At 44.5% G+C, this 26705-nt stretch overlaps 1 protein-coding gene across 1 annotated transcript in view; it reads left to right on the forward strand.

Moving 5' to 3' along the window:
* Positions 1-24116, forward strand: part of LOC138645434 (cytoplasmic phosphatidylinositol transfer protein 1-like) — a 48922-nt gene extending 24806 nt beyond the window's left edge. The window contains exons 3-10 of the mRNA XM_069734762.1: positions 7944-8092; positions 12183-12271; positions 12717-12724; positions 12863-12934; positions 13046-13141; positions 18650-18805; positions 22013-22076; positions 22901-24116. Coding sequence (XP_069590863.1) covers positions 7944-8092; positions 12183-12271; positions 12717-12724; positions 12863-12934; positions 13046-13141; positions 18650-18805; positions 22013-22076; positions 22901-23190 — 924 coding nt within the window. The 3' untranslated portion in view covers positions 23191-24116. The remainder of the gene's footprint in view (positions 1-7943; positions 8093-12182; positions 12272-12716; positions 12725-12862; positions 12935-13045; positions 13142-18649; positions 18806-22012; positions 22077-22900) is intronic.
* The last annotated feature ends 2589 nt before the right edge of the window (positions 24117-26705 follow it).

Raw genomic sequence — 26705 nt, forward strand, 5'->3', positions numbered from 1 at the left:
AATGAGAGGATTAGATACACGGTAGTATGGTACCACACATAATGAGAGGATTAGATACACGGTGGTATGGTACCACACATAATGAGAGGATTAGATACACGGTAGTATGGTACCACACATAATGAGAGGATTAGATACACGGTGGTATGGTACCACACATAATGAGAGGATTAGATACACGGTAGTATGGTACCACACATAATGAGGATTAGATACACAGTAGTATGGTACCAAACATAATGAGAGGATTAGATACACGGTAGTATGGTACCACACATAATGAGAGGATTAGATACACGGTAGTATGGTACCACACATAATGAGGATTAGATACACAGTAGTATGGTACCACACATAATGAGAGGATTAGATACACAGTAGAATGGTACCACACATAATGAGAGGATTAGATACACGGTAGTATGGTACCACACATAATGAGGATTAGATACACAGTAGTATGGTACCACACATAATGAGAGGATTAGATACACAGTAGAATGGTACCACACATAATGAGAGGATTAGATACACGGTGGTATGGTACCACACATAATGAGAGGATTAGATACACAGTAGAATGGTACCACACATAATGAGAGGATTAGATACACGGTAGTATGGTACCACACATAATGAGGATTAGATACACAGTAGTATGGTACCACACATAATGAGAGGATTAGATACACAGTAGAATGGTACCACACATAATGAGAGGATTAGATACACGGTGGTATGGTACCACACATAATGAGAGGATTAGATACACGGTGGTATGGTACCACACATAATGAGAGGATTAGATACACGGTGGTATGGTACCACACATAATGAGAGGATTAGATACACGGTAGTATGGTACCACACATAATGAGAGGATTAGATACACGGTAGTATGGTACCACACATAATGAGAGGATTAGATACACGGTAGTATGGTACCACACATAATGAGAGGATTAGATACACGGTGGTATGGTACCACACATAATGAGAGGATTAGATACACGGTAGAATGGTACCACACATAATGAGAGGATTAGATACACGGTAGTATGGTACCACACATAATGAGAGGATTAGATACACGGTAGTATGGTACCACACATAATGAGGATTAGATACACAGTAGTATGGTACCACACATAATGAGAGGATTAGATACACAGTAGAATGGTACCACACATAATGAGAGGATTAGATACACGGTGGTATGGTACCACACATAATGAGAGGATTAGATACACGGTAGTATGGTACCACACATAATGAGAGGATTAGATACACGGTAGTATGGTACCACACATAATGAGAGGATTAGATACACGGTGGTATGGTACCACACACAATGAGAGGTTTAGATACACGGTGGTATGGTACCACACATGGGAAATCTGCTGGGGAAGCCCCCATAAGCTGCGATGTCGGACATGTTGGTCATTGCTCGGCGTCCCGGGATCTTGGATGGATTCTCCCTCCTGCCTTTATAGTTTTGTCCTTTTCCTCGGGCGTGTCGCGCTGTCTCACAGCAGAGCTGTCGTCACACTGGAGTCTGTGACAGTGTGTAAATAATACCGCTTTATCCTCTCCTTATTTTCCGCTTTTCGTGGTCCCTGATGAGCTGCACAAGTGATAAGTGTAAGTGGGGATGGCGACACACCATGATCCTCCCCTTCTGCAAAAAGAGTGACGCTCCGCCATCGTAGGCTTCAAAGTAAAACGCCGCACCTTTGTGAAAAGGTAATATTCACGTTACTGCTGGAAACCATCAGCAAGCTGCCGTTGACGGATCTTATTTCTGTAGAATCGTGAATACAGCGAGTATCAGCCAGGCCCAATAGTGAGTACATGTGACTTATATCACCTTTTTATTATACTATTACTCAATTGTTCTTTTAATTTTACCATGTAGGAATATACATTGCTACCTGGAAACTGTCAGCAAGTTCCCGTTGATGGATCTTTTTTTTTTTTTTTTAAATGATTGTGAAAAGGGGTAACAATAAGTTTCTAATATAAAAGTGTATGTACAGCATTAGGAAAGTATGGACGCCTTCTTCTAAGCTGCCTGTGATATTTGGAAACTCTTACCAAGTTGCTGTTGACGGATCTTTGTTTTTTTAGAAATCGTGTAAAGCGGCGTGAGAGGAGGATTATAATGTCCTGGGGGGCAGAAGACCCTTGAATGGCGACGTCCATGGGCCAATGAGCCCTTTTGCCATGACGTCGCTGTAGCTGACGGCCGCGGGTTGCAGGCTGCCGCTTTCGGTCGTATGGTTCCCCGTCAGAGCTGAGATCACAGGAAAACCTCTCAGGAAGTCTCCCCTCGAAGCAGGTCACCGTCCGCGTCCTGTCACGACAGTCCCGCGAGTCGACCCCGGCGTGACGGCCCTGGGCCCAGTCTGCACGGCGTCCTTATACCCTGCAGGGGCATATGGGGCAGTTTATGGCAGCCTGTATTCTGCTTATGAGCCTTAAAGGGGTGAACCATACAGTTGCTCTTCAGAGATGGACGGCTGCCCTCAGAGGAGTCTTGGCCTCCCCTCTGTGATGGCGACCTGGTGCAGAATACAGGCTGCCATAAACAGCGCCAATTTTACGCGAGGTTCCTTTAAGAAATTCTCAACTATGTTCTGTAGCAGAAGATCCGAAGAAAGGTCTGGAGGGCGTACGGGGCGATGAGGTGGTGTCGCTACGGCAACAGGGGGTGACGGACGCTTTCTCCAGCGCTAATCGTGAGAGCCGCGGTTTTTTTCATGCCATGCCCCCTTATTGGGAGGGAAGGAGGGTCCTCAGCACGGGGCGAGCCGGTCACTATTAACGCAGGCGCGACGTCACGGGATGACGAGGGCGCGGGGCTGCTTAACCCCGTGTGTGGACTACTACGGCTGTGACTTCCCTGCAGGGGTTAATTACTTCAGCTTACAGCCATTCTTCCAGGCTTTCCTCTGTCCTGGTAACTGAAGGGTTAATCAGATCCTCGCGGAATAAACTATTAAACATCCGTCCCGTCCCCCCCACCCTGGACGGGACTAATATAGATGACGGCAGCGGTGGCGTGTGCACAACCGGTGACCCGGCCGTACTGTGCCTTTAAGAGCAGTATATAAGTACAGTATATATGGCGGTAATGCGGTATATAAGTACAGTCTATATGGCGGTAATGCGGTATATAAGTACAGTCTATATGGCGGTAATGCGGTATATAAGTACAGTATATATGGCGGTAATGCGGTATATAAGTACAGTCTATATGGCGGTAATGCGGTATATAAGTACAGTCTATATGGCGGTAATGCGGTATATAAGTACAGTCTATATGGCGGTAATGCGGTATATAAGTACAGTCTATATGGCGGTAATGCGGTATATAAGTACAGTATATATGGCGGTAATGCGGTATATAAGTACAGTCTATATGGCGGTAATGCGGTATATAAGTACAGTCTATATGGCGGTAATGCGGTATATAAGTACAGTCTATATGGCGGTAATGCGGTATATAAGTACAGTCTATATGGCGGTAATGCGGTATATAAGTACAGTATATATGGCGGTAATGCGGTATATAAGTACAGTCTATATGGCGGTAATGCGGTATATAAGTACAGTATATATGGCGGTAATGCGGTATATAAGTACAGTCTATATGGCGGTAATGCGGTATATAAGTACAGTATATATGGCGGTAATGCGGTATATAAGTACAGTCTATATGGCGGTAATGCGGTATATAAGTACAGTCTATATGGCGGTAATGCGGTATATAAGTACAGTCTATATGGCGGTAATGCGGTATATAAGTACAGTCTATATGGCGGTAATGCGGTATATAAGTACAGTATATATGGCGGTAATGCGGTATATAAGTACAGTCTATATGGGGGTAATGCGGTATATAAGTACAGTCTATATGGCGGTAATGCGGTATATAAGTACAGTATATATGGCGGTAATGCGGTATATAAGTACAGTATATATGGCGGTAATGCGGTATATAAGTACAGTCTATATGGCGGTAATGCGGTATATAAGTACAGTCTATATGGCAGTAATGCGGTATATAAGTACAGTCTATATGGGGGTAATGCGGTATATAAGTACAGTCTATATGGGGGTAATGCGGTATATAAGTACAGTCTATATGGGGGTAATGCGGTATATAAGTACAGTCTATATGGCGGTAATGCGGTATATAAGTACAGTCTATATGGCGGTAATGCGGTATATAAGTACAGTCTATATGGCGGTAATGCGGTATATAAGTACAGTCTATATGGCGGTAATGCGGTATATAAGTACAGTCTATATGGGGGTAATGCGGTATATAAGTACAGTCTATATGGCGGTAATGCGGTATATAAGTACAGTCTATATGGCGGTAATGCGGTATATAAGTACAGTCTATATGGCGGTAATGCGGTATATAAGTACAGTCTATATGGGGGTAATGCGGTATATAAGTACAGTCTATATGGCGGTAATGCGGTATATAAGTACAGTCTATATGGGGGTAATGCGGTATATAAGTACAGTATATATGGCGGTAATGCGGTATATAAGTACAGTATATATGGCGGTAATGCGGTATATAAGTACAGTCTATATGGCGGTAATGCGGTATATAAGTACAGTCTATATGGCGGTAATGCGGTATATAAGTACAGTCTATATGGGGGTAATGCGGTATATAAGTACAGTCTATATGGGGGTAATGCGGTATATAAGTACAGTCTATATGGCGGTAATGCGGTATATAAGTACAGTCTATATGGCGGTAATGCGGTATATAAGTACAGTCTATATGGGGGTAATGCGGTATATAAGTACAGTCTATATGGCGGTAATGCGGTATATAAGTACAGTCTATATGGCGGTAATGCGGTATATAAGTACAGTCTATATGGGGGTAATGCGGTATATAAGTACAGTCTATATGGCGGTAATGCGGTATATAAGTACAGTCTATATGGCGGTAATGCGGTATATAAGTACAGTCTATATGGCGGTAATGCGGTATATAAGTACAGTCTATATGGCGGTAATGCGGTATATAAGTACAGTCTATATGGCGGTAATGCGGTATATAAGTACAGTCTATATGGCGGTAATGCGGTATATAAGTACAGTCTATATGGGGGTAATGCGGTATATAAGTACTGTCTATATGGCGGTAATGCGGTATATAAGTACAGTCTATATGGGGGTAATGCGGTATATAAGTACAGTCTATATGGCGGTAATGCGGTATATAAGTACAGTCTATATGGCGGTAATGCGGTATATAAGTACAGTCTATATGGCGGTAATGCGTATATAAGTACAGTCTATATGGCGGTAATGCGGTATATAAGTACAGTCTATATGGCAGTAATGCGGTATATAAGTACAGTCTATATGGCGGTAATGCGGTATATAAGTACAGTCTATATGGCGGTAATGCGGTATATAAGTACAGTATATATGGCGGTAATGCGGTATATAAGTACAGTCTATATGGGGGTAATGCGGTATATAAGTACTGTCTATATGGCGGTAATGCGGTATATAAGTACAGTCTATATGGCGGTAATGCGGTATATAAGTACAGTCCATATGGCGGTAATGCGGTATATAAGTACAGTCTATATGGCGGTAATGCGGTATATAAGTACAGTATATATGGCGGTAATGCGGTATATAAGTACAGTCTATATGGGGGTAATGCGGTATATAAGTACAGTCCATATGGCGGTAATGCGGTATATAAGTACAGTCTATATGGCGGTAATGCGGTATATAAGTACAGTCTATATGGCGGTAATGCGGTATATAAGTACAGTCTATATGGCGGTAATGCGGTATATAAGTACAGTCTATATGGCGGTAATGCGGTATATAAGTAAAGTCTATATGGCGGTAATGCGGTATATAAGTACAATCTATATGGCGGTAATGCGGTATATAAGTAAAGTCTATATGGCGGTAATGCGGTATATAAGTACTGTCTATATGGCGGTAATGCGGTATATAAGTACTGTCTATATGGCGGTAATGCGGTTTATAAGTACAGTCTATATGGCGGTAATGCGGTATATAAGTACAGTCTATATGGCGGTAATGCAGGTTACATTTCTTAGGCTCAGTGATCGTACACTCCTTGGTGCGCTCAGTGATTGTACACTCCTTGGTGCGCTCAGTGATTGTACACTCCTTGGTGCGCTCAGTGATTGTACACTCCTTGGTGCGCTCAGTGATCATACGCTCCTTGGTGCGGTCAGTGATTGTACACTCCTTGGTGCGCTCAGTGATCGTACACTCCTTGGTGCGCTCAGTGATCGTACACTCCTTGGTGCGCTCAGTGATTGTACGCTCCTTGGTGCGCTCAGTGATCGTACGCTCCTTGGTGCGCTCAGTGGTGTACACTCCTTGGTGCGCTCAGTGATCGTACGCTCCTTGGTGCGCTCAGTGATCGTACACTCCTTGGTGCGCTCAGTGGTGTACACTCCTTGGTGCGCTCAGTGATCGTACGCTCCTTGGTGCGCTCAGTGATCGTACGCTCCTTGGTGCGCTCAGTGATCGTACACTCCTTGGTGCGCTCAGTGATCGTACGCTCCTTGGTGCGCTCAGTGATCGTACGCTCCTTGGTGCGCTCAGTGATCGTACGCTCCTTGGTGCGCTCAGTGATCGTACGCTCCTTGGTGCGCTCAGTGATCGTACACTCCTTGGTGCGCTCAGTGATCGTACACTCCTTGGTGCGCTCAGTGATTGTACGCTCCTTGGTGCGCTCAGTGATCGTACGCTCCTTGGTGCGCTCAGTGGTGTACACTCCTTGGTGCGCTCAGTGATCGTACGCTCCTTGGTGCGCTCAGTGATCGTACACTCCTTGGTGCGCTCAGTGGTGTACACTCCTTGGTGCGCTCAGTGATCGTACGCTCCTTGGTGCGCTCAGTGATCGTACGCTCCTTGGTGCGCTCAGTGATCGTACACTCCTTGGTGCGCTCAGTGATCGTACGCTCCTTGGTGCGCTCAGTGATCGTACGCTCCTTGGTGCGCTCAGTGATCGTACGCTCCTTGGTGCGCTCAGTGATCGTACGCTCCTTGGTGCGCTCAGTGATCGTACACTCCTTGGTGCGCTCAGTGATCGTACGCTCCTTGGTGCGCTCAGTGATCGTACGCTCCTTGGTGCGCTCAGTGATCGTACGCTCCTTGGTGCGCTCAGTGATCGTACGCTCCTTGGTGCGCTCAGTGATCGTACGCTCCTTGGTGCGCTCAGTGATCGTACACTCCTTGGTGCGCTCAGTGGTGTACACTCCTTGGTGCGCTCAGTGATCGTACGCTCCTTGGTGCGCTCAGTGATCGTACACTCCTTGGTGCGCTCAGTGGTGTACACTCCTTGGTGCGCTCAGTGATCGTACGCTCCTTGGTGCGCTCAGTGATCGTACGCTCCTTGGTGCGCTCAGTGATCGTACACTCCTTGGTGTGCTCAGTGATCGTACGCTCCTTGGTGCGCTCAGTGATCGTACGCTCCTTGGTGCGCTCAGTGATCGTACTCTCCTTGGTGCGCTCAGTGATCGTACACTCCTTGGTGCGCTCAGTGATCGTACACTCCTTGGTGCGCTCAGTGATCGTACTCTCCTTGGTGCGCTCAGTGATTGTACACTCCTTGGTGCGCTCAGTGATCGTACTCTCCTTGGTGCGCTCAGTGATCGTACACTCCTTGGTGCGCTCAGTGATCGTACGCTCCTTGGTGCGCTCAGTGATCGTACGCTCCTTGGTGTGCTCAGTGATCGTACTCTCCTTGGTGCGCTCAGTGATCGTACGCTCCTTGGTGCGCTCAGTGATCGTACTCTCCTTGGTGCGCTCAGTGGCGGTTGTATTCTTGAGATTGTAGATAACTATCAGGTTGATGACCCCGTGATCTGTGACATGTTAACCCTCTCCCTCCCTCCCTCTTACAGTACAGGATTGGACAGCTGTACACCATCAGTAAGCACAGCCACCAGGAGAGCGACAGAGGCGAGGGCGTGGAGGTGATGGAGAACCGGGCACACCATGACCCTGTCTACGGTGATGGACAGTACACAGAGAAGCGGGTCCACCTGTCCAGGTGAGGGGGGCGTCCTGACATATCTCCCGCGTTGTTATATCAGAGCATCGCTCAGGCCGCCGTATGGCGAAGTATATTTCAGTCCACGTAGGAGGAGAAGTTAGCTACTTCCTGTCACATCAATATCCCAGCCTTCATAGCCATGTGGGTGGAGCCTATGGACTAATTGACCCAAGTATGTGATAACCAATATGGCTGACAGGAAATGTTTGTCAGTCAGCAGGCGGCTCGTGAGCCGTATAAATATTGTCGTGCCGTCAGACGTTGTAATTATGGGAGCGCGGTAACGTCGCCGCGAGGCGACCATCTGAGAAGATGTAATTACTGCCATAGCTCCAGAGCTCGGGGTGGCAGACGCCGAGGATCCTTCAGGCCTCGTCTCCAGCTGGTGACGGAAAGTTCCGGAAACGGTCCTGTAGTGACACCAGTCATCCGGGGGGTATGGAGATGACTCACGAGGAGTCCAGAGCCGCGCAATAAGGTGTCATGTGAGGACGGAGCAGATGGGCGCCTGATGCCGGGGGTCCAGGGGGACGGTGCCGGCCGGGGGGCTGCTGGTATATGATCATGTTCTCTCCAGCACACACAGTGTTTTCTGCATTTTCCTGTGGATTGTCAGTGGCATCATCTCAGCGTAATGGTGTTCAGCACCTTGGACAGAAACCGCAGCCGCCTCCTGCAATCATCGGGAAGACCTGGAGCCCCCTAACGGGGCGCAAATATGGTGGGCGCAGGGGTTGTACCTGGTCCTGAAGCCCAAAGGGGTCCAAACAGTCCCATATGAGACCAATACTAGATCCGTGATATCTGGGGCCCCACGAACTTTAGTTTCGGCCTCTAATATAAGGGTTAATGGCCCTTTAAGGGACGGAGAACGTTATGCGCAGCCAAACTATACCGCACTTTGTGTTTCCATAACAACGGCATATGCTGCGCGAGGGGTTAAACTTGGCTTGTTACCGTCTCCCATATCCACCTACGAAATATCACGATTCCCACGCCCCGGGGGGTCACGATGCGAGCGGCGCGGGGTCGATGAGTACACGTATAACCCGAGATAAAGATGGCGGCCGGGGCGTGCGGTGCGCGGGGAATATATATGTATGTGATTCTAATCTGTGGTGCCCGTCTCTTTAAATGGACTCTTCGCAGGCGAGAAGCGATGGTCGTACAGTGGCTTTTTTTCCGTTTTTTTTTTTTTTTCTCCGCAGAAGTGAATTTTTAATGGGTTTGTAGCTGGAAATAGCCGCAGTTATTATAATACGGGGACAATGGGGGGGACGAGTGCCGCGGCCTCAGCGCTCCCCGGGGGGCTCAGTCGCAGCGTGGACGATTGATATCCAGGTGGAAGTATCACACCCGCCATCCACCCGGGGAATTGTCACAGGCGGGAGGTGAAGTGTGGGGGAGGGGCGCTGGCAGCATCGGACCGCTATTTATAGCATCCGCCATCTCGCTCGGATCTATTTATAGAAACACTAAGTGGGTCCCTGATGACGGGCCGCGTCGTATCGCCGGCCCCCTCCCTCCGCCGCCTCATTCACAACCTTCATCGGGGTCCTGATGAATAAGGAGGGTGGGATTTTATTGCCTGACATTGATTTTTTCTCCAGGGTGTCCGGATCACAGAGAGTATAGACGATGATCGATTCTCGCCGTCCCCATTGATGGCGCGGAGGGAGGGGGTCCGCGCTCAGGATTAATTACATTTGATCTGCATGAATGTAATCGATAGATGGCGGGAATGGGGGCGCGCGGGACGTGCGGGGAGTCACCCGCTGCACTTTAAATATCCAGCTCTAAATGGACTGATATAAAAATGTACACACGCACACACACTCACACACACACACTCACACACACACACTCACACACACACACTCACTCACACACACACATCCATTCATGTGCCCCCAGACGCCCTATTGTGGTCCTTTCATCCAGAGGGCACAATGCCGTCAGGGGGTAACGTCCTCCTGGAATCACCAAACCCAGACTCCTCCATCAGACGTCAGATAGAGAAGTGTGATCACTGCACAGAACACGTCTCCTCCAGAGTCCAATGGTGGTGGCTTTACACCGCTCCATCCGACGCTCGGCATTGTGCTTGGTGATGTACGGCTGCACGCAGCTGCTCGGCCATGAAGCTCCTGGTGGGGGCGCACTGTTTGTGCTGATGTTAATACCAGAGGAGGTCTGGACTCTGCAGTTATGGAGTCAGCAGAGAGGTGGTGACTTCTGCCATCTGCTCATCAGCACTCGGCCCCCTTCTCTGTAACATTATGGGGTCTCCACTTTGTGACCGAGTTGCTGCGGTTCATTCTATTTCTCAATAATATCAGTGACAGGTGATGGAATATTCAGGAGGATGAAATGAAATGATCGCACTTGTTTCCCCGGTGGCTCCTATTACAGGACCGCGCTGGGATCAGGGAGCTCTGCACCCCCGGCCGATCTGTCACATGGTAGTAAAGGCTGACAGTATTTTGGGGGGCCGGAAGTTATACACCAGGGGGAGTGAGGTGCCGGATGTTATACAACGGGGGGGGGGGTTGGATGAAGGGCCGGAAGTTATACACCAAGGGGGGGAAGGGCCGGAAGTTATACTTCGGGGTTGAGGGGCCGGATGTTATACACCAGGGCGGTGGAGGGGCCGGATGTCATACACCGAGGGAGGGGGGAAGGGCCGGAAGTTGAACATCGGGGTCGAGGGGCCGAATGTCATAAACCGGGGAGTGGGGGAGTGTAGGTTACGGATGTCATACACCAGGGGGTGGAGGGGCCAGATTTTATACACCGGGGGAGGGGAGGGTGGAGGGGCCAGGATATTATACATCGGGGGGGTGAAGGGGCCGGATGTCCTACATTGGGGGTGGTGGAGGGGCAGGATGTTATACACCAGGGAGGGTGGAGGGGCCAGATGTTATACATTGAGGGGTGGAGGGGCAGGATGTTATTACATCAGGGGTTGAGGGGGCAGATGTCATACACCGGGGGGGGGGGGGATGTGGGGCAGGATGTTATACATCGGGGGTTGAGGGGGCAGATGTCATACACCGGGGGGGGGAGGGGGGATGTGGGGCAGGATGTTATACATCGGGGGTTGAGGGGACAGATGTCATACACCGGGGGGGGGGGGGGGGGGGGTGGAGGGGCAGGATGTTATACATCAGGGGTTGAGGGGGCAGATGTCATACACCGGGGGGGGGGGGGGGATGTGGGGCAGGATGTTATACATCGGGGGTTGAGGGGACAGATGTCATACACCGGGGGGGGGGGGGGGGGTGGAGGGGCAGGATGTTATACATCAGGGGTTGAGGGGGCAGATGTCATACACCGGGGGTGGGGGGGGGGGTGGAGGGGCAGGATGTTATACACCAGGGAGGGTGGAGGGGCCGGATGTTATACATTGAGGGGTGGAGGGGCAGGATGTTATTACATCAAGGGTTGAGGGGGCAGATGTCATACACTGGGGGGGGGGGGGGGGGATGTGGGGCAGGATGTTATACATCGGGGGTTGAGGGGACAGATGTCATACACCGGGGGGGGGGGGGGGGTGGAGGGGCAGGATGTTATACATCAGGGGTTGAGGGGGCAGATGTCATACACCGGGGGGTTGAGGGACCGGATGTTATACACCTGGCAGAGAGGGGTACTTCTGGTGTATAGGTACGGTCGCCCTTGGGCATTGGATCTAGATGGGGCATAAAGACTCCCCTGCCTCATAAGACCCCATAGGTCTTTGGGTGGTCCCAATACAGATTGTGGCCCTGTAGCTTAATTTTAGGCTTCTGCCCCATTAAGTGTCCAATGTGATGTGACGTTGCCCTGTTGCCTTTTTACAGGACAGGTTCGGTCTCTTTTTTCCATGCCGGATTCTTTCAGCTTCTCCCTAGCAGCACACTACACCTAGTCACAGACATTACCAGTATTCAGTTGCTAAGCACTTTTTAACAACCAATCAGATTTCAGCTCTCATATTTCAGAAGCACTTTGGTAAATGAAAGCAGAGCTCTGATTGGTTGTCTTGGTCTCCCGCTTGCGTCGATTGTGGTGTTGTGTCTTCACCATCTTCACTCCTTTCTTGCAGCAAGCTACCCAGCTGGGCGCGCGCCGTCGTCCCTCGGATGTTCTACGTGTGTGAAAAAGCCTGGAACTACTACCCCTACACAGTGACAGGTACCTCCGCCATCACACCGCATTGGGAACCAATCAGAACTCGGCTTTCATTTCTAAACTGTCATTGGAAACCGGAAACCTGCTTTCTGATTGGCTGCTATAGGTAACATGGCCGCCCTTCTCTTCGATGCCAGTTTTTTGAGTTGCCAGCAGCCTTTTTGTGTATGTTCTCTGGGGACATGGAATGGTGGTCTCTGGTAGTAATGGTGGTCTCTGGGGACATGGAATGGTGGTCTCTGGGGTATTGTACAGAAAATAGTAATAAAAAAAAAAATAGTGGTTACCTATAGCAACCAATATCTGAGCAGTTGCCATGGGCAACACATGAGTCTGCATGCGTTATATATATGATAGCCGCCTAACGTTTGTTTTTGTTTTTTTTTCATATATTTTCCTCTACAATCAACGAACTGTATTAACCCTTCGTCATCCTGCTCGCCAACAGAGTATACGGTAAGCGTGTGGCGGATATCCGGGTTCCCAGCATGCATTGCTCTCTGGTATTGGGAAAGCACAGGAATTTTTCCTTGCAGCTTTGGCTGTGACTGGAGGACGATTTACCTCTGTTCTCTCTCTCTCTCCCTTTTCCAGTGCTCGTTCCTTCCGAAATTCTCCATCCACATCGAGACCAGATATTCGGATGACTGCGGCGATAACGACAGTGTATGTGGCCTTGGGACGGACCCCCCACACCCTTTCCTTGTCCCCCCCCAGGCACCGATCGCCAGGAATCATCATCTTCATGTTTTGTTGTTTTTCTTTTGTTCTTTTCAGATCTTTAACGCAGACGTAGCGGACGAGGCGCACGAGGTGACGCACCTGGACGTCGCGTATGATGACATCCCGGAGCGATATTACAAGAGCACCGAGGTGATCCAAACATGCTGGGAGTAGTAGTTTTCATACAGTTCCTTAAAGGGACAGGGAGCAATACACATGTGCTTGGGGATACCTTACATTTTTCATGTTCTTCCCCTTTAAACACAATCTCAATCATTGAATTTAGTGCCTCCTGGTGGCCATCAGTGGTATTACAGATTTTTTTTTTTTTTTTGAGGGGGGGGGAAGCGGGGTTGGTTGTGGTCTTTCTACTCTTTGTTCACACTTGTAGCCAGTTTATGACACAGCGCCATCGATTGTACAGTGTGTTGTATCGGGTATAGGCGCCCCCTTCTCCGGTGCAGCCCCCCGTGTCAGACGCCGCACTCCCTCCTGCATAATCTCGCCCAGATCTCCTCCGTCTTCAGCAGCAGAATGTTCTTCTCTTCTGCTTCCATATGTTTCCAAAGAACATTGCCGGGAGCCAGGGAACATGACCAAGATGTCCCCGAACTGCGCGGAGCAAAGCGAGACTCCCCCTCTGTATAACTCATATATATCATCTCCGGTATATAATCCCCTGTATACGACTCCCGCGTATATATAATCCCCTCTATACCAGTCCCCCGTATATATAATCCCCACTATACTACACCCCTGTATATATAATCCCCTCTATACCAGTCCCCCGTATATATAATCCCCTCTATACCAGTCCCCCGTATATATAATCCCCACTATACTACACCCCTGTATATATAATCCCCTCTATACCAGTCCCCCGTATATATAATCCCCTCTATACGACACCCCCGTATATATAATCCCCTCTGTACCAGTCCCCCGTATATATAATCCCCTCTATACCAGTCCCCCGTATATATAATCCCCTCTATACCAGTCCCCCGTCTATATAATCCCCTCTATACCAGTCCCCCGTATATATAATCCCCACTATACTACACCCCTGTATATATAATCCCCTCTATACCAGTCCCCCGTATATATAATCCCCTCTATACGACACCCCCGTATATATAATCCCCTCTATACCAGTCCCCCGTATATATAATCCCCACTATACTACACCCCCGTATATATAATCCCCACTATACTACACCCCCGTATATATAATCCCCTCTGTACGACACCCCCGTATATATAATCCCCTCTATACGACTCCCCCGTATATGAAGACACAAAAGAGAATAGTAAAACCAAAAACACTCAGTTTGAAAAAATGTTGCAGTAATCCGCAAGTGCTAGTAAAAGATGTAAAAAACAGGGTATTTGGTTGATACGTTTTTTGCAAAAAATGTATACTAAGCTGCTCTACCAATCTTCACGGTATACCCTTATCAGAGCAGTCCTAACTAATGTATGCAATCCCTATCTGATGTATTTAAAAACCTGATCATCTGTATATAACCTGTGTGAACAGGGTTCAGAGAGGAAAAATCCATGTGTGCATACAGGGTAGAACAGCTTTTGTGCAGATAGCCCAAGAGGAGTGGTGGAACTCCCCAGTCTTGTAGACCAGGGGTCCCCAACTCCAGTCCTCAAGGCCCACCAACATGTCATGTTTTCAGGATTTCCTTAGTCTTGCCCAGGTAATAATTGCATCACCTGTGCAATGCAAAGGAAATCCTGAAAACATGACCTGTTGGTGGGCCTTGAGGACTGGAGTTGGGGACCCCTGTTGTAGACACAAGAGAACAATTATGGAAACAGGAACACATGGGCTACTTGCACAGTGAACAAGTCTGTATGATCATGTTCACACACCACCAAGAAACCTGAAGACACAAAAGAGAATAGTAAAACCAAAAACACTCAGTTTGAAAAAATCTCCCCCGTATATATAATCCCCTCTATACGACTCTCCCGTATATATAATCCCCTCTATACGACTCCCCCGTATATATAATCCCCTCTATACGACTCTCCCGTATATATAATCCCCTCTATACGACACCCCCGTATATATAATCCCCTTTATATACATCCCTGTATATATAATCCCCTCTATATGACTCCCCCGTATATATATAATCCCCTCTATACGACTCCCCCGTATATATAATCCCCTCTATACGACTCCCCTGTATATATAATCCCCTCTATACGACTCCCCCGTATATATAATCCCCTCTATACGACTCCCCCGTATATATAATCCCCTTTATATACTTCCCTGTATATATAATCCCCTCTATACGACTCCCCCGTATATATAATCCCCTCTATACGACTCCCCCGTATATATAATCCCCTCTATACGACTCCCCCGTATATATAATCCCCTCTATACGACTCCCCCGTATATATAATCCCCTCTATACGACTCCCCCGTATATATAATCCCCTTTATATACATCCCTGTATATATAATCCCCTCTATACGACTCCCCCGTATATATAATCCCCTCTATACGACTCCTCCGTATATTTAATCCCCTCTATACGACTCCCCCGTATATATAATCCCCTCTATACGACTCCCCCTATATATAATCCCCTCTATACGACTCCCCCGTATATATAATCCCCTCTATACGACTCCTCCGTATATATAATCCCCTCTATACGACTCCCCCTATATATAATCCCCTCTATACGACTCCCCCGTATATATAATCCCCTCTATACGACTCCCCCGTATATATAATCCCCTCTATACGACTCCTCCGTATATATAATCCCCTCTATACGACACCCCCGTATATATAATCCCCTCTATACGACTCCCCCGTATATATAATCCCCTCTATACGACTCCCTCGTATATATAATCCCCTCTATACGACTCCTCCGTATATATAATCCCCTCTATACGACTCCCCCTATATATAATCCCCTCTATACGACTCCCTCGTATATATAATCCCCTCTATACGACTCCTCCGTATATATAATCCCCTCTATACGACTCCCCCGTATATATAATCCCCTCTATACGACTCCTCCGTATATATAATCCCCTCTATACGACTCCCTCGTATATATAATCCCCTCTATACGACTCCTCCGTATATATAATCCCCTCTATACGACTCCCCCTATATATAATCCCCTCTATACGACTCCTCCGTATATATAATCCCCTCTATACGACTCCCTCGTATATATAATCCCCTCTATACGACTCCCCCGTATATATAATCCCCTCTATACGACTCCCTCGTATATATAATCCCCTCTATATGACTCCCCCGTATATATAATCCCCTCTATACGACTCCCTCGTATATATAATCCCCTCTATATGACTCCCCCGTATATATAATCCCCTCTATACGACTCCTCCGTATATATAATCCCCTCTATATACATCCCTGTATATATAATCCCCTCTATACGACTCCCCGTATATATAATCCCCTCTATACGACTCCCCCGTATATATAATCCCCTCTATACGACTCCCCCGTATATATAATCCCCTCTATACGACTCCTCCGTATATATAATCCCCTCTATACGACTCCTCCGTATATATAATCCCCTCTATACGACACCCCCGTATATATAATCCCCTCTATACGACTCCCCCGTATATATAATCCCCTCTATACGACTCCCTCGTATATATAATCCCCTCTATACGACTCCTCCGTATATATAATCCCCTCTATACGACTCCCCCTATATATAATCCCCTCTATACGACTCCCCCGTATATATAATCCCCTCTATACGACTCCTCCGTATATATAATCCCCTCTATACGACTCCCCCTATATATAATCCCCTCTATACGACTCCCCCGTATATATAATCCCCTCTATACGACTCCTCCGTATATATAATCCCCTCTATACGACTCCCCCGTATATATAATCCCCTCTATACGACTCCCTCGTATATATAATCCCCTCTATACGACTCCCCCGTATATATAATCCCCTCTATACGACTCCCTCGTATATATAATCCCCTCTATACGACTCCCCCGTATATATAATCCCCTCTATACGACTCCCCCGTATATATAATCCCCTCTATACGACTCCCCCGTATATATTATCCCCTCTATACGACTCCCCGTATATATAATCCCCTCTATATACATCCCTGTATATATAATCCCCTCTATACGACTCCCCCGTATATATAATCCCCTCTATACGACTCCCCCGTATATATAATCCCCTCTATACGACTCCCCCGTATATATAATCCCCTCTATATACATCCCTGTATATATAATCCCCTCTATACGACTCCCCGTATATATAATCCCCTCTATACGACTCCCTCGTATATATAATCCCCTCTATACGACTCCTCCGTATATATAATCCCCTCTATACGACTCCCCCGTATATATAATCCCCTCTATACGACTCCCCCGTATATATAATCCCCTCTATACGACTCCCCCGTATATATAATCCCCTCTATACGACTCCTCCGTATATATAATCCCCTCTATACGACTCCTCCGTATATATAATCCCCTCTATACGACACCCCCGTATATATAATCCCCTCTATACGACTCCCCCGTATATATAATCCCCTCTATACGACTCCCTCGTATATATAATCCCCTCTATACGACTCCTCCGTATATATAATCCCCTCTATACGACTCCCCCGTATATATAATCCCCTCTATACGACTCCCCCGTATATATAATCCCCTCTATACGACTCCTCCGTATATATAATCCCCTCTATACGACTCCCCCTATATATAATCCCCTCTATACGACTCCTCCGTATATATAATCCCCTCTATACGACTCCCCCGTATATATAATCCCCTCTATACGACTCCCCCGTATATATAATCCCCTCTATATGACTCCCCCGTATATATAATCCCCTCTATACGACTCCCCCGTATATATAATCCCCTCTATACGACTCCCCCGTATATATAATCCCCTCTATACGACTCCCCGTATATATAATCCCCTCTATACGACTCCCCCGTATATATAATCCCCTCTATACGACTCCCCCGTATATATAATCCCCTCTATACGACTCCCTCGTATATATAATCCCCTCTATACGACTCCCCCGTATATATAATCCCCTCTATACGACTCCCTCGTATATATAATCCCCTCTATACGACTCCCCCGTATATATAATCCCCTCTATACGACTCCCCCGTATATATAATCCCCTCTATACGACTCCCCTGTATATATAATCCCCTCTATACGACTCCCCTGTATATATAATCCCCTCTATACGACTCCCCGTATATATAATCCCCTCTATATACATCCCTGTATATATAATCCCCTCTATACGACTCCCCCGTATATATAATCCCCTCTATACGACTCCCCCGTATATATAATCCCCTCTATACGACTCCCCCGTATATATAATACCCTCTATATACATCCCTGTATATATAATCCCCTCTATACGACTCCCCGTATATATAATCCTCTTTATTAGATGCATACTTTCCAGCTTCAGGACCCTGGTGCAAAATCTGCAGTAGTGCCGCCATCTGTCAGTGCTGGAGTCCTGTGTACTTCCCTCCACGTCACCCTGATGTCACCCTGACCCCAGTCATCTCCTCTTTTGTAGGATCTCAGGCATTTTGTCTCCGGTAAGACGGGGCGCGGACCTCTAAAGGAGGGATGGAGGTGTCACACGCAGCCCATTATGTGCTCCTACAAACTCGTCAATGTCAAGTTCGAGGTGTGGGGTCTCCAGACACGTGTGGAGCAGTTTGTGCACAAGGTGCGTGATGGAGAGAAACGTGACCCGGGCGTGTGATGTGAGGAGGAGCCAGGAGTGTGCAACATGGTGTATACATATATATACACTGCCTACACAAGAGCAGCATTATAGTAGTTATATTCCTGTACATAGGAGCAGTATTATAGTAGTTATATTCTTGTACATATGAGCAGTATTATAGTAGTTATATTCTTGTACATAGGGGCAGTATTATAGTAGTTATATTCTTGTACATAGGGGCAGTATTATAGTAGTTATATTCTTGTACATAGGAGCAGTATTATAGTAGTTATATTCTTGTACATAGGAGCAGTATTATAGTAGTTATATTCTTGTACATAGGAGCAGTATTATAGTAGTTATAGTCTTGTACATAGGAGCAGTATTATAGTAGTTATATTCTTGTACATAGGGGCAGCATTATAGTAGTTATATTCTTGTACATAGGGGCAGTATTATAGTAGTTCTATTCTTGTACATAGGAGCAGTATTATAGTAGTTATATTCTTGTACATAGGGGCAGTATTATAGTAGTTATATTCTTGTACAGAGGAGCAGTGTTATAGTAGTTATATTCTTGTACATAGGAGCAGTGTTATAGTAGTTATATTCCTGTACATAGGGGCAGTATTATAGTAGTTATATTCTTGTACATAGGGGCAGTATTATAGTAGTTCTATTCTTGTACATAGGAGCAGTATTATAGTAGTTATATTCTTGTACATAGGGGCAGTATTATAGTAGTTATATTCTTGTACAGAGGAGCAGTTTTATAGTAGTTATATTCTTGTACATAGGAGCAGTATTATAGTAGTTATATTCCTGTACATAGGGGCAGTATTATAGTAGTTCTATTCTTGTACATAGAGGCAGTATTATAGTAGTTATATTCTTGTACATAGGGGCAGTATTATAGTAGTTATATTCTTGTACATAGGGGCAGTATTATAGTAGTTATATTCTTGTACATAGGAGCAGTATTATAGTAGTTATATTCTTGTGCATAGGGGGCAGTATTATAGTAGTTATATTCTTGTACATAGGAGCAGTATTATAGTAGTTATATTCTTGTGCATAGGGGGCAGTATTATAGTAGTTATATTCTTGTGCATAGGGGGCAGTATTATAGTAGTTATATTCTTGTGCATAGGGGGCAGTATTATAGTAGTTATATTCTTGTACATAGGGGCAGTATTATAGTAGTTATATTCTTGTACATAGGGGCAGTATTATAGTAGTTATATTCTTGTACATAGGGGCAGTATTATAGTAGTTATAGTCTTGTACATAGGAGCAGTATTATAGTAGTTATATTCTTGTACATAGGGGGCAGTATTATAGTAGTTATATTCTTGTACATAGGGGCAGTATTATAGTAGTTATATTCTTGTGCATAGGGGGCAGTATTATAGTAGTTATATTCTTGTACATAGGGGCAGTATTATAGTAGTTATATTCTTGTACATAGGGGCAGTATTATAGTAGTTATATTCTTGTACATAGGGGCAGTATTATAGTAGTTATATTCTTGTACATAGGAGCAGTATTATAGTAGTTATATTCTTGTACATAGGGGGCAGTATTATAGTAGTTATATTCTTGTACATAGGAGCAGTATTATAGTAGTTATATTCTTGTACATAGGGGCAGTATTATAGTAGTTATATTCTTGTACATAGGAGCAGTATTATAGTAGTTATATTCTTGTACATAGGAGCAGTATTATAGTAGTTATATTCTTGTACATAGGACCAGTATTATAGTAGTTATATTCTTGTACATAGGGAGCAGTATTATAGTAGTTATATTCTTGTACATAGGTGCAGTATTATAGTAGTTATATTCTTGTACATAGGTGCAGTATTATAGTAGTTATATTCTTGTACATAGGAGCCGTATTATAGTAGTTATATTCTTGTACATAGGGGCAGTATTATAGTAGTTATATTCTTGTACATAGGGAGCAGTATTATAGTAGTTATATTCTTGTACATAGGGAGCAGTATTATAGTAGTTATATTCTTGTACATAGGGAGCAGTATTATAGTAGTTATATTCTTGTACATAGGGGCAGTATTATAGGAGTTATATTCTTGTACATAGGGGCAGTATTATAGTAGTTATATTCTTGTACATAGGAGCAGTATTATAGTAGTTATATTCTTGTACATAGGGGCAGTATTATAGTAGTTATATTCTTGTACATAGGGAGCAGTATTATAGTAATTATATTCTTGTACATAGGAGCTGTATTACAGTAGTTATATTCTTGTACATAGGGGCAGTATTATAGTAGTTGTATTCTTGTACATAGGGGCAGTATTATAGTTATATGCTTGTACATAGGGGCAGTATTATAGTAGTTATATTATTGTACATAGGGGCAGTATTATAGTAGTTATATTCTTGTACATAGGGGCAGTATTATAGTAGTTATATTCCTGTACATAGGGGCAGTAGTATAGTAGTTATATTCTTGTACATAGGAGCAGTATTATAGTAGTTATATTCTTGTACATAGGGGCAGTATTATAGGAGTTATATTCTTGTACATAGGAGCAGTATTATAGGAGTTATATTCTTGTACATAGGGGCAGTATTATAGTAGTTATATTCTTGTACATAGGAGCAGTATTATAGTAGTTATATTCTTGTACATAGGGGCAGTATTATAGTAGTTATATTCTTGTACATAGGAGCAGTATTATAGTAGTTATATTCTTGTACATAGGGGCAGTATTATAGCAGTTATATTCTTGTATATAGGGAGCTGTATTATAGTAGTTATATTCTTGTACATAGGGGAAGTATTATAGTAGTTATATTCTTGTATATAGGAGCAGTATTATAATAGTTATATTCTTGTACATAGAGGCAGTATTATAGTAGTTATATTCTTGTACATAGGGGCAGTATTATAGCAGTTATATTCTTGTATATAGGGAGCTGTATTATAGTAGTTATATTCTTGTACATAGGGGCAGTATTATAGTAGTTATATTCTTGTACATAGGGGCAGTATTATAGTAGTTATATTCTTGTACATAGGGGCAGTATTATAGTAGTTATATTCTTGTACATAGGGGCAGTATTATAGTAGTTATATTCTTGTACATAGGGGCAGTATTATAGTAGTTATATTCTTGTACATAGGGGCAGTATTATGTTCTCTCTCGCGGATTTTGATTTGCCCTACTCTCTCATCAGGTGATTCGGGATCTGCTGATTGTGGGGCATCGTCAGGCCTTTGCCTGGGTGGACGAGTGGTACGGTAGGTGATCGTTTTCTTCACTATTGTGTCGTCTGATATTGTCTAGTAGTCAGCGACCGCTTTCTCCCGTCCTCAGTGATTATTTAGGGGGCGCTAGTAATGGCAGCTAATCAGAATCTAACTTCTTGAAAATACATTAATGGATGTGAGATGGAATCTGATCGGTTCCTGTTATTCCCTCTTCTAATATTCTGATTTTCGGACTCTTTTTACACGACCGTCTGATGTATAATTTGGTAGCTGTCCTAGAATGACGTGGTGCCGGTCGCTCACGGTGAAATCTTCCGCTCAGAGCCGATCCGGTTTCCATCTTCTGTAATATTGTTCGGAGGCGATGAAGCGACTGTAAGCTCTTGGGACCAGCCTGTTAATATGTGAACCGTGGCTCTTAATTTTGTAACGCGATTTCCGTTTCCTCGGGGCGACAGCGGAGAGAGATTCCCACTAAAATCTGTATGAGAACGATACGGCGAGCGCTCGGCCTAATCTGACATAACCTAATATAAGGATACAGATCACAGGAGCGGCGCAATATTCACAGGTAAATACAATCCTGGCGCCGCCGTCACAGCCGAAATATGGTGAAATGGACCCTGGGGTAACGTTAGGATGGAGCACAAAGATTCACGGGGCACTAGGCCAGTGGCCACATCTGTAGTCTTTGGTTGCCGGACCTTTGATTTGCCGGCATCCCTGGTGCCTCTCCTGATGTTGGGACTGGTTTAGTCATCAGGAGTTTTGCGGGTCCTGTATTCCCTGACTACCGACGTGGTTGGGGTGTTTTTGTTTCCTATTAACCCTCCCTAAAAATAATTGTTTCCTAGGAATGACTATGGCGGAAGTTCGGGAATATGAGAAGGAGACCCAGGCGGCCACAAACGAGAAAATAGGCCCAGTGGCCCCGACCATCACTATCACTCCAGAGAGCCATTGTCCAGCCATTCGCAGCGCCCCGGCCACCCCGATCACCGGCGATCCTCCAGAGTTCCTCACCCTGCCCAAGGATAGGCCACGCAAGACCTCGGCGCCAGATACCCTCACCCTTCCCGAACTCAGAGAGCGAGCCAACGGCCCGTCCAGCAACCACCTGTCCCCGCCGAGCGCCGACAGCTGAAACCAACGCACCGCCTCCATTGCTGCTCCCCCACAATAGGGATCACCCAGGCCCTAGACATGGAAAAAGCCAGAAAAATGATTTTTCTAGATACCTGAAGAAGACAACCATGTAAGACGGAGAGGATGTAATGGCGAACCTTCCTGGTGTTGGCTTCTCCAAACCTTTTGTGATGGGAACATTAAACCATGACGAAGTATCTCGTCTGAGTTTAGAGTCAGAAGACAGAGTGTGACGAGCACCATGTTGTGTCCTGTCCGTCCGGATTTGTATAGATTTTTACTCTGCCACCCCGGCTCCTCGTACTCCCTACCACCCCAGCTCCTCTTACTCCCTACCACCCCGACTCCTCGTACTCCCTACCACCCCGGCTCATCATACTCCCTACCACCCCAGCTCCTCTTACTCCCTACTACCACCCTCGACTCCTCTTGCTCCTCTCACCGCTCTGACGTTGGACTGGCGATATGTATAAATCATCACTGAATGTATTGGCTCCCGCTATAGAACCACCACCGATTAGAGGACCCACGGTTCTACCCTCCACGGGGCATTCATCAGCTCCGCCATCGATTTCCCTCTGACAATCATTGATCGGACCCTTGTCTTTATTTTTGTGCTGTAGTGATATAAGCTAGAACTGATCTATGATTGAACGACATTTTTTATTTTCGCTTTTATTTATTTTATTTTATTTTTTTAAATTTTGTCCAAAGAATGCGACCGTAGTCTCTGAAGCTCGACATGCCGCCATTGTTCTTATTGACGACTTATAAGTAAGTTATCGATTGTAAATTATGAAACTGCTCAGTAGGGGCCGAGCCGAGGATTCCGCCGCCTCCCGGGAAGGGGACGGGTCGTGGTTTGCCGCACCTTCCCGGAGTCGGTTCTCCAGTCTCGTGTAAATAAAGCCTAATTATTACGTACTGAAACGTCTGGGCCTTTTTAATAGACTCCGCATTGTAATTCCTTACCGGTATCCAGGGCTCGGACGTCCGACCCGGAGCTAAACCCAAAGCAGCTCTCACTTCTCCCCATTATGTGCTCGTTCACCTGGATCCAGCCTCCCGTGTCCATCATCGGCAAGAAAAAAGGAATCTGCAGGATTTACAACTCGCAGAAATGAGACGTTTATGTGTCATTAACAAAGCGTTCATGTCAGCGAGCGGGCGGTGATGGCTGCCGGCCAGACTCATGTCAGACGCTTCCTGACAAACATGGGATCCGACCCGGAGTCATCAGTGACCGAGCCCCGAGGAAAATCGGAGGGAACATTCTTCACACTCACAATTATGTTTGTGACAACATCTGCTTTTAACCCAAATAATTATTTAACTTCTATATCTATAAAGATATCATCATAAATATTATAGATCACTACTATATAGCGCCCCCTATGTGTAGGAATATAACTACTATAATACTGCTCCTATGTACAAGAATATAACTAGTAGAATACTGCCCCTATGTACAAGAATATAACTACTATAATACTGCCCCTATGTACAAGAATATAACTATTATAATACTGCCCCCTATGTAGAAGAATATAACTACTATAATACTGCCCCTATGTACAAGAATATAACTACTATAATACTGCTCCTATGTACAAGAATATAACTACTATAATACTGCTCCTATGTACAAGAATATAACTACTATAATACTGCTCCTATGTACAAGAATATAACTGCTATAATACTGCCCCTATGTACAAGAATATATCTACTATAATACTGCCCCTATGTACAAGAATATAACTACTATAATACTGCTCCTATGTACAAGAATATAACTACTATAATACTGCCCCCTATGTACAAGAATATAACTGCTATAATACTGCCCCTATGTACAAGAATATAACTAGTAGAATACTGACCCTATGTACAAGAATATAACTGCTATAATACTGCTCCTATGTACAAGAATATAACTAGTAGAATACTGCCCCTATGTACAAGAATATAACTACTATAATACTGCCCCTATGCACAAGAATATAACTACTATAATACTGCTCCCTATATACAAGAATATAACTACTATAATACTGCCCCTATGTACAAGAATATAACTACTATAATACTGCTCCTATGTACAAGAATATAACTACTATAATACTGCTCCTATGTACAAGAATATAACTACTATAATACTGCTCCTATGTACAAGAATATAACTGCTATAATACTGCCCCTATGTACAAGAATATAACTAGTAGAATACTGCCCCTATGTACAAGAATATAACTGCTATAATATTGCTCCTATGTACAAGAATATAACTACTATAATACTGCCCCTATGTACAAGAATATAACTACTATAATACTGCTCCTATGTACAAGAATATAACTACTATAATACTGCCCCTATGTACAAGAATATAACTACTATAATACTGCTCCTATGTACAAGAATATAACTACTATAATACTGCTCCTATGTACAAGAATATAACTACTATAATACTGCCCCTATGTACAAGAATATAACTACTATAATACTGCTCCTATGTACAAGAATATAACTACTATAATACTGCTCCTATGTACAAGAATATAACTACTATAATACTGCCCCTATGTACAAGAATATAACTACTATAATACTGCTCCTATGTACAAGAATATAACTACTATAATACTGCTCCTATGTACAAGAATATAACTACTATAATACTGCCCCTATGTACAAGAATATAACTACTATAATACTGTCCCTATGTACAAGAATATAACTACTATAATACTGCCCCCTATGTACAAGAATATAACTACTATAATACTGTCCCTATGTACAAGAATATAACTACTATAATACTGCTCCTATGTACAAGAATATAACTACTATAATACTGTCCCTATGTACAAGAATATAGCTACTATAATACTGTCCCTATGTACAAGAATATAACTACTATAATACTGCCCCCTATGTACAAGAATATAACTACTATAATACTGTCCCTATGTACAAGAATATAACTACTATAATACTGCCCCCTATGTACAAGAATATAACTACTATAATACTGTCCCTATGTACAAGAATATAACTACTATAATACTGCTCCTATGTACAAGAATATAACTACTATAATACTGTCCCTATGTACAAGAATATAACTACTATAATACTGTCCCTATTTACAAGAATATAACTACTATAATACTGCTCCTCTGTACAAGAATATAGCTACTATAATACTGCCCCGATGTACAAGAATATAACTACTATAATACTGCTCCTATGTACAAGAATATAACTACTATAATACTGCTCCTCTGTACAAGAATATAGCTACTATAATACTGCCCCGATGTACAAGAATATAACTACTATAATACTGCTCCTCTGTACAAGAATATAACTACTATAATACTGCTCCTATGTACAAGAATATAGCTACTATAATACTGCCCCTATGTACAAGAATATAACTACTATAATACTGCTCCTATGTACAAGAATATAACTACTATAATACTGCCCCCTATGTACAAGAAT

Source organism: Ranitomeya imitator, chromosome 7 (genome assembly GCF_032444005.1).
Source record: "Ranitomeya imitator isolate aRanImi1 chromosome 7, aRanImi1.pri, whole genome shotgun sequence".
Classification (NCBI taxonomy): Eukaryota; Metazoa; Chordata; class Amphibia; order Anura; family Dendrobatidae; genus Ranitomeya; species Ranitomeya imitator.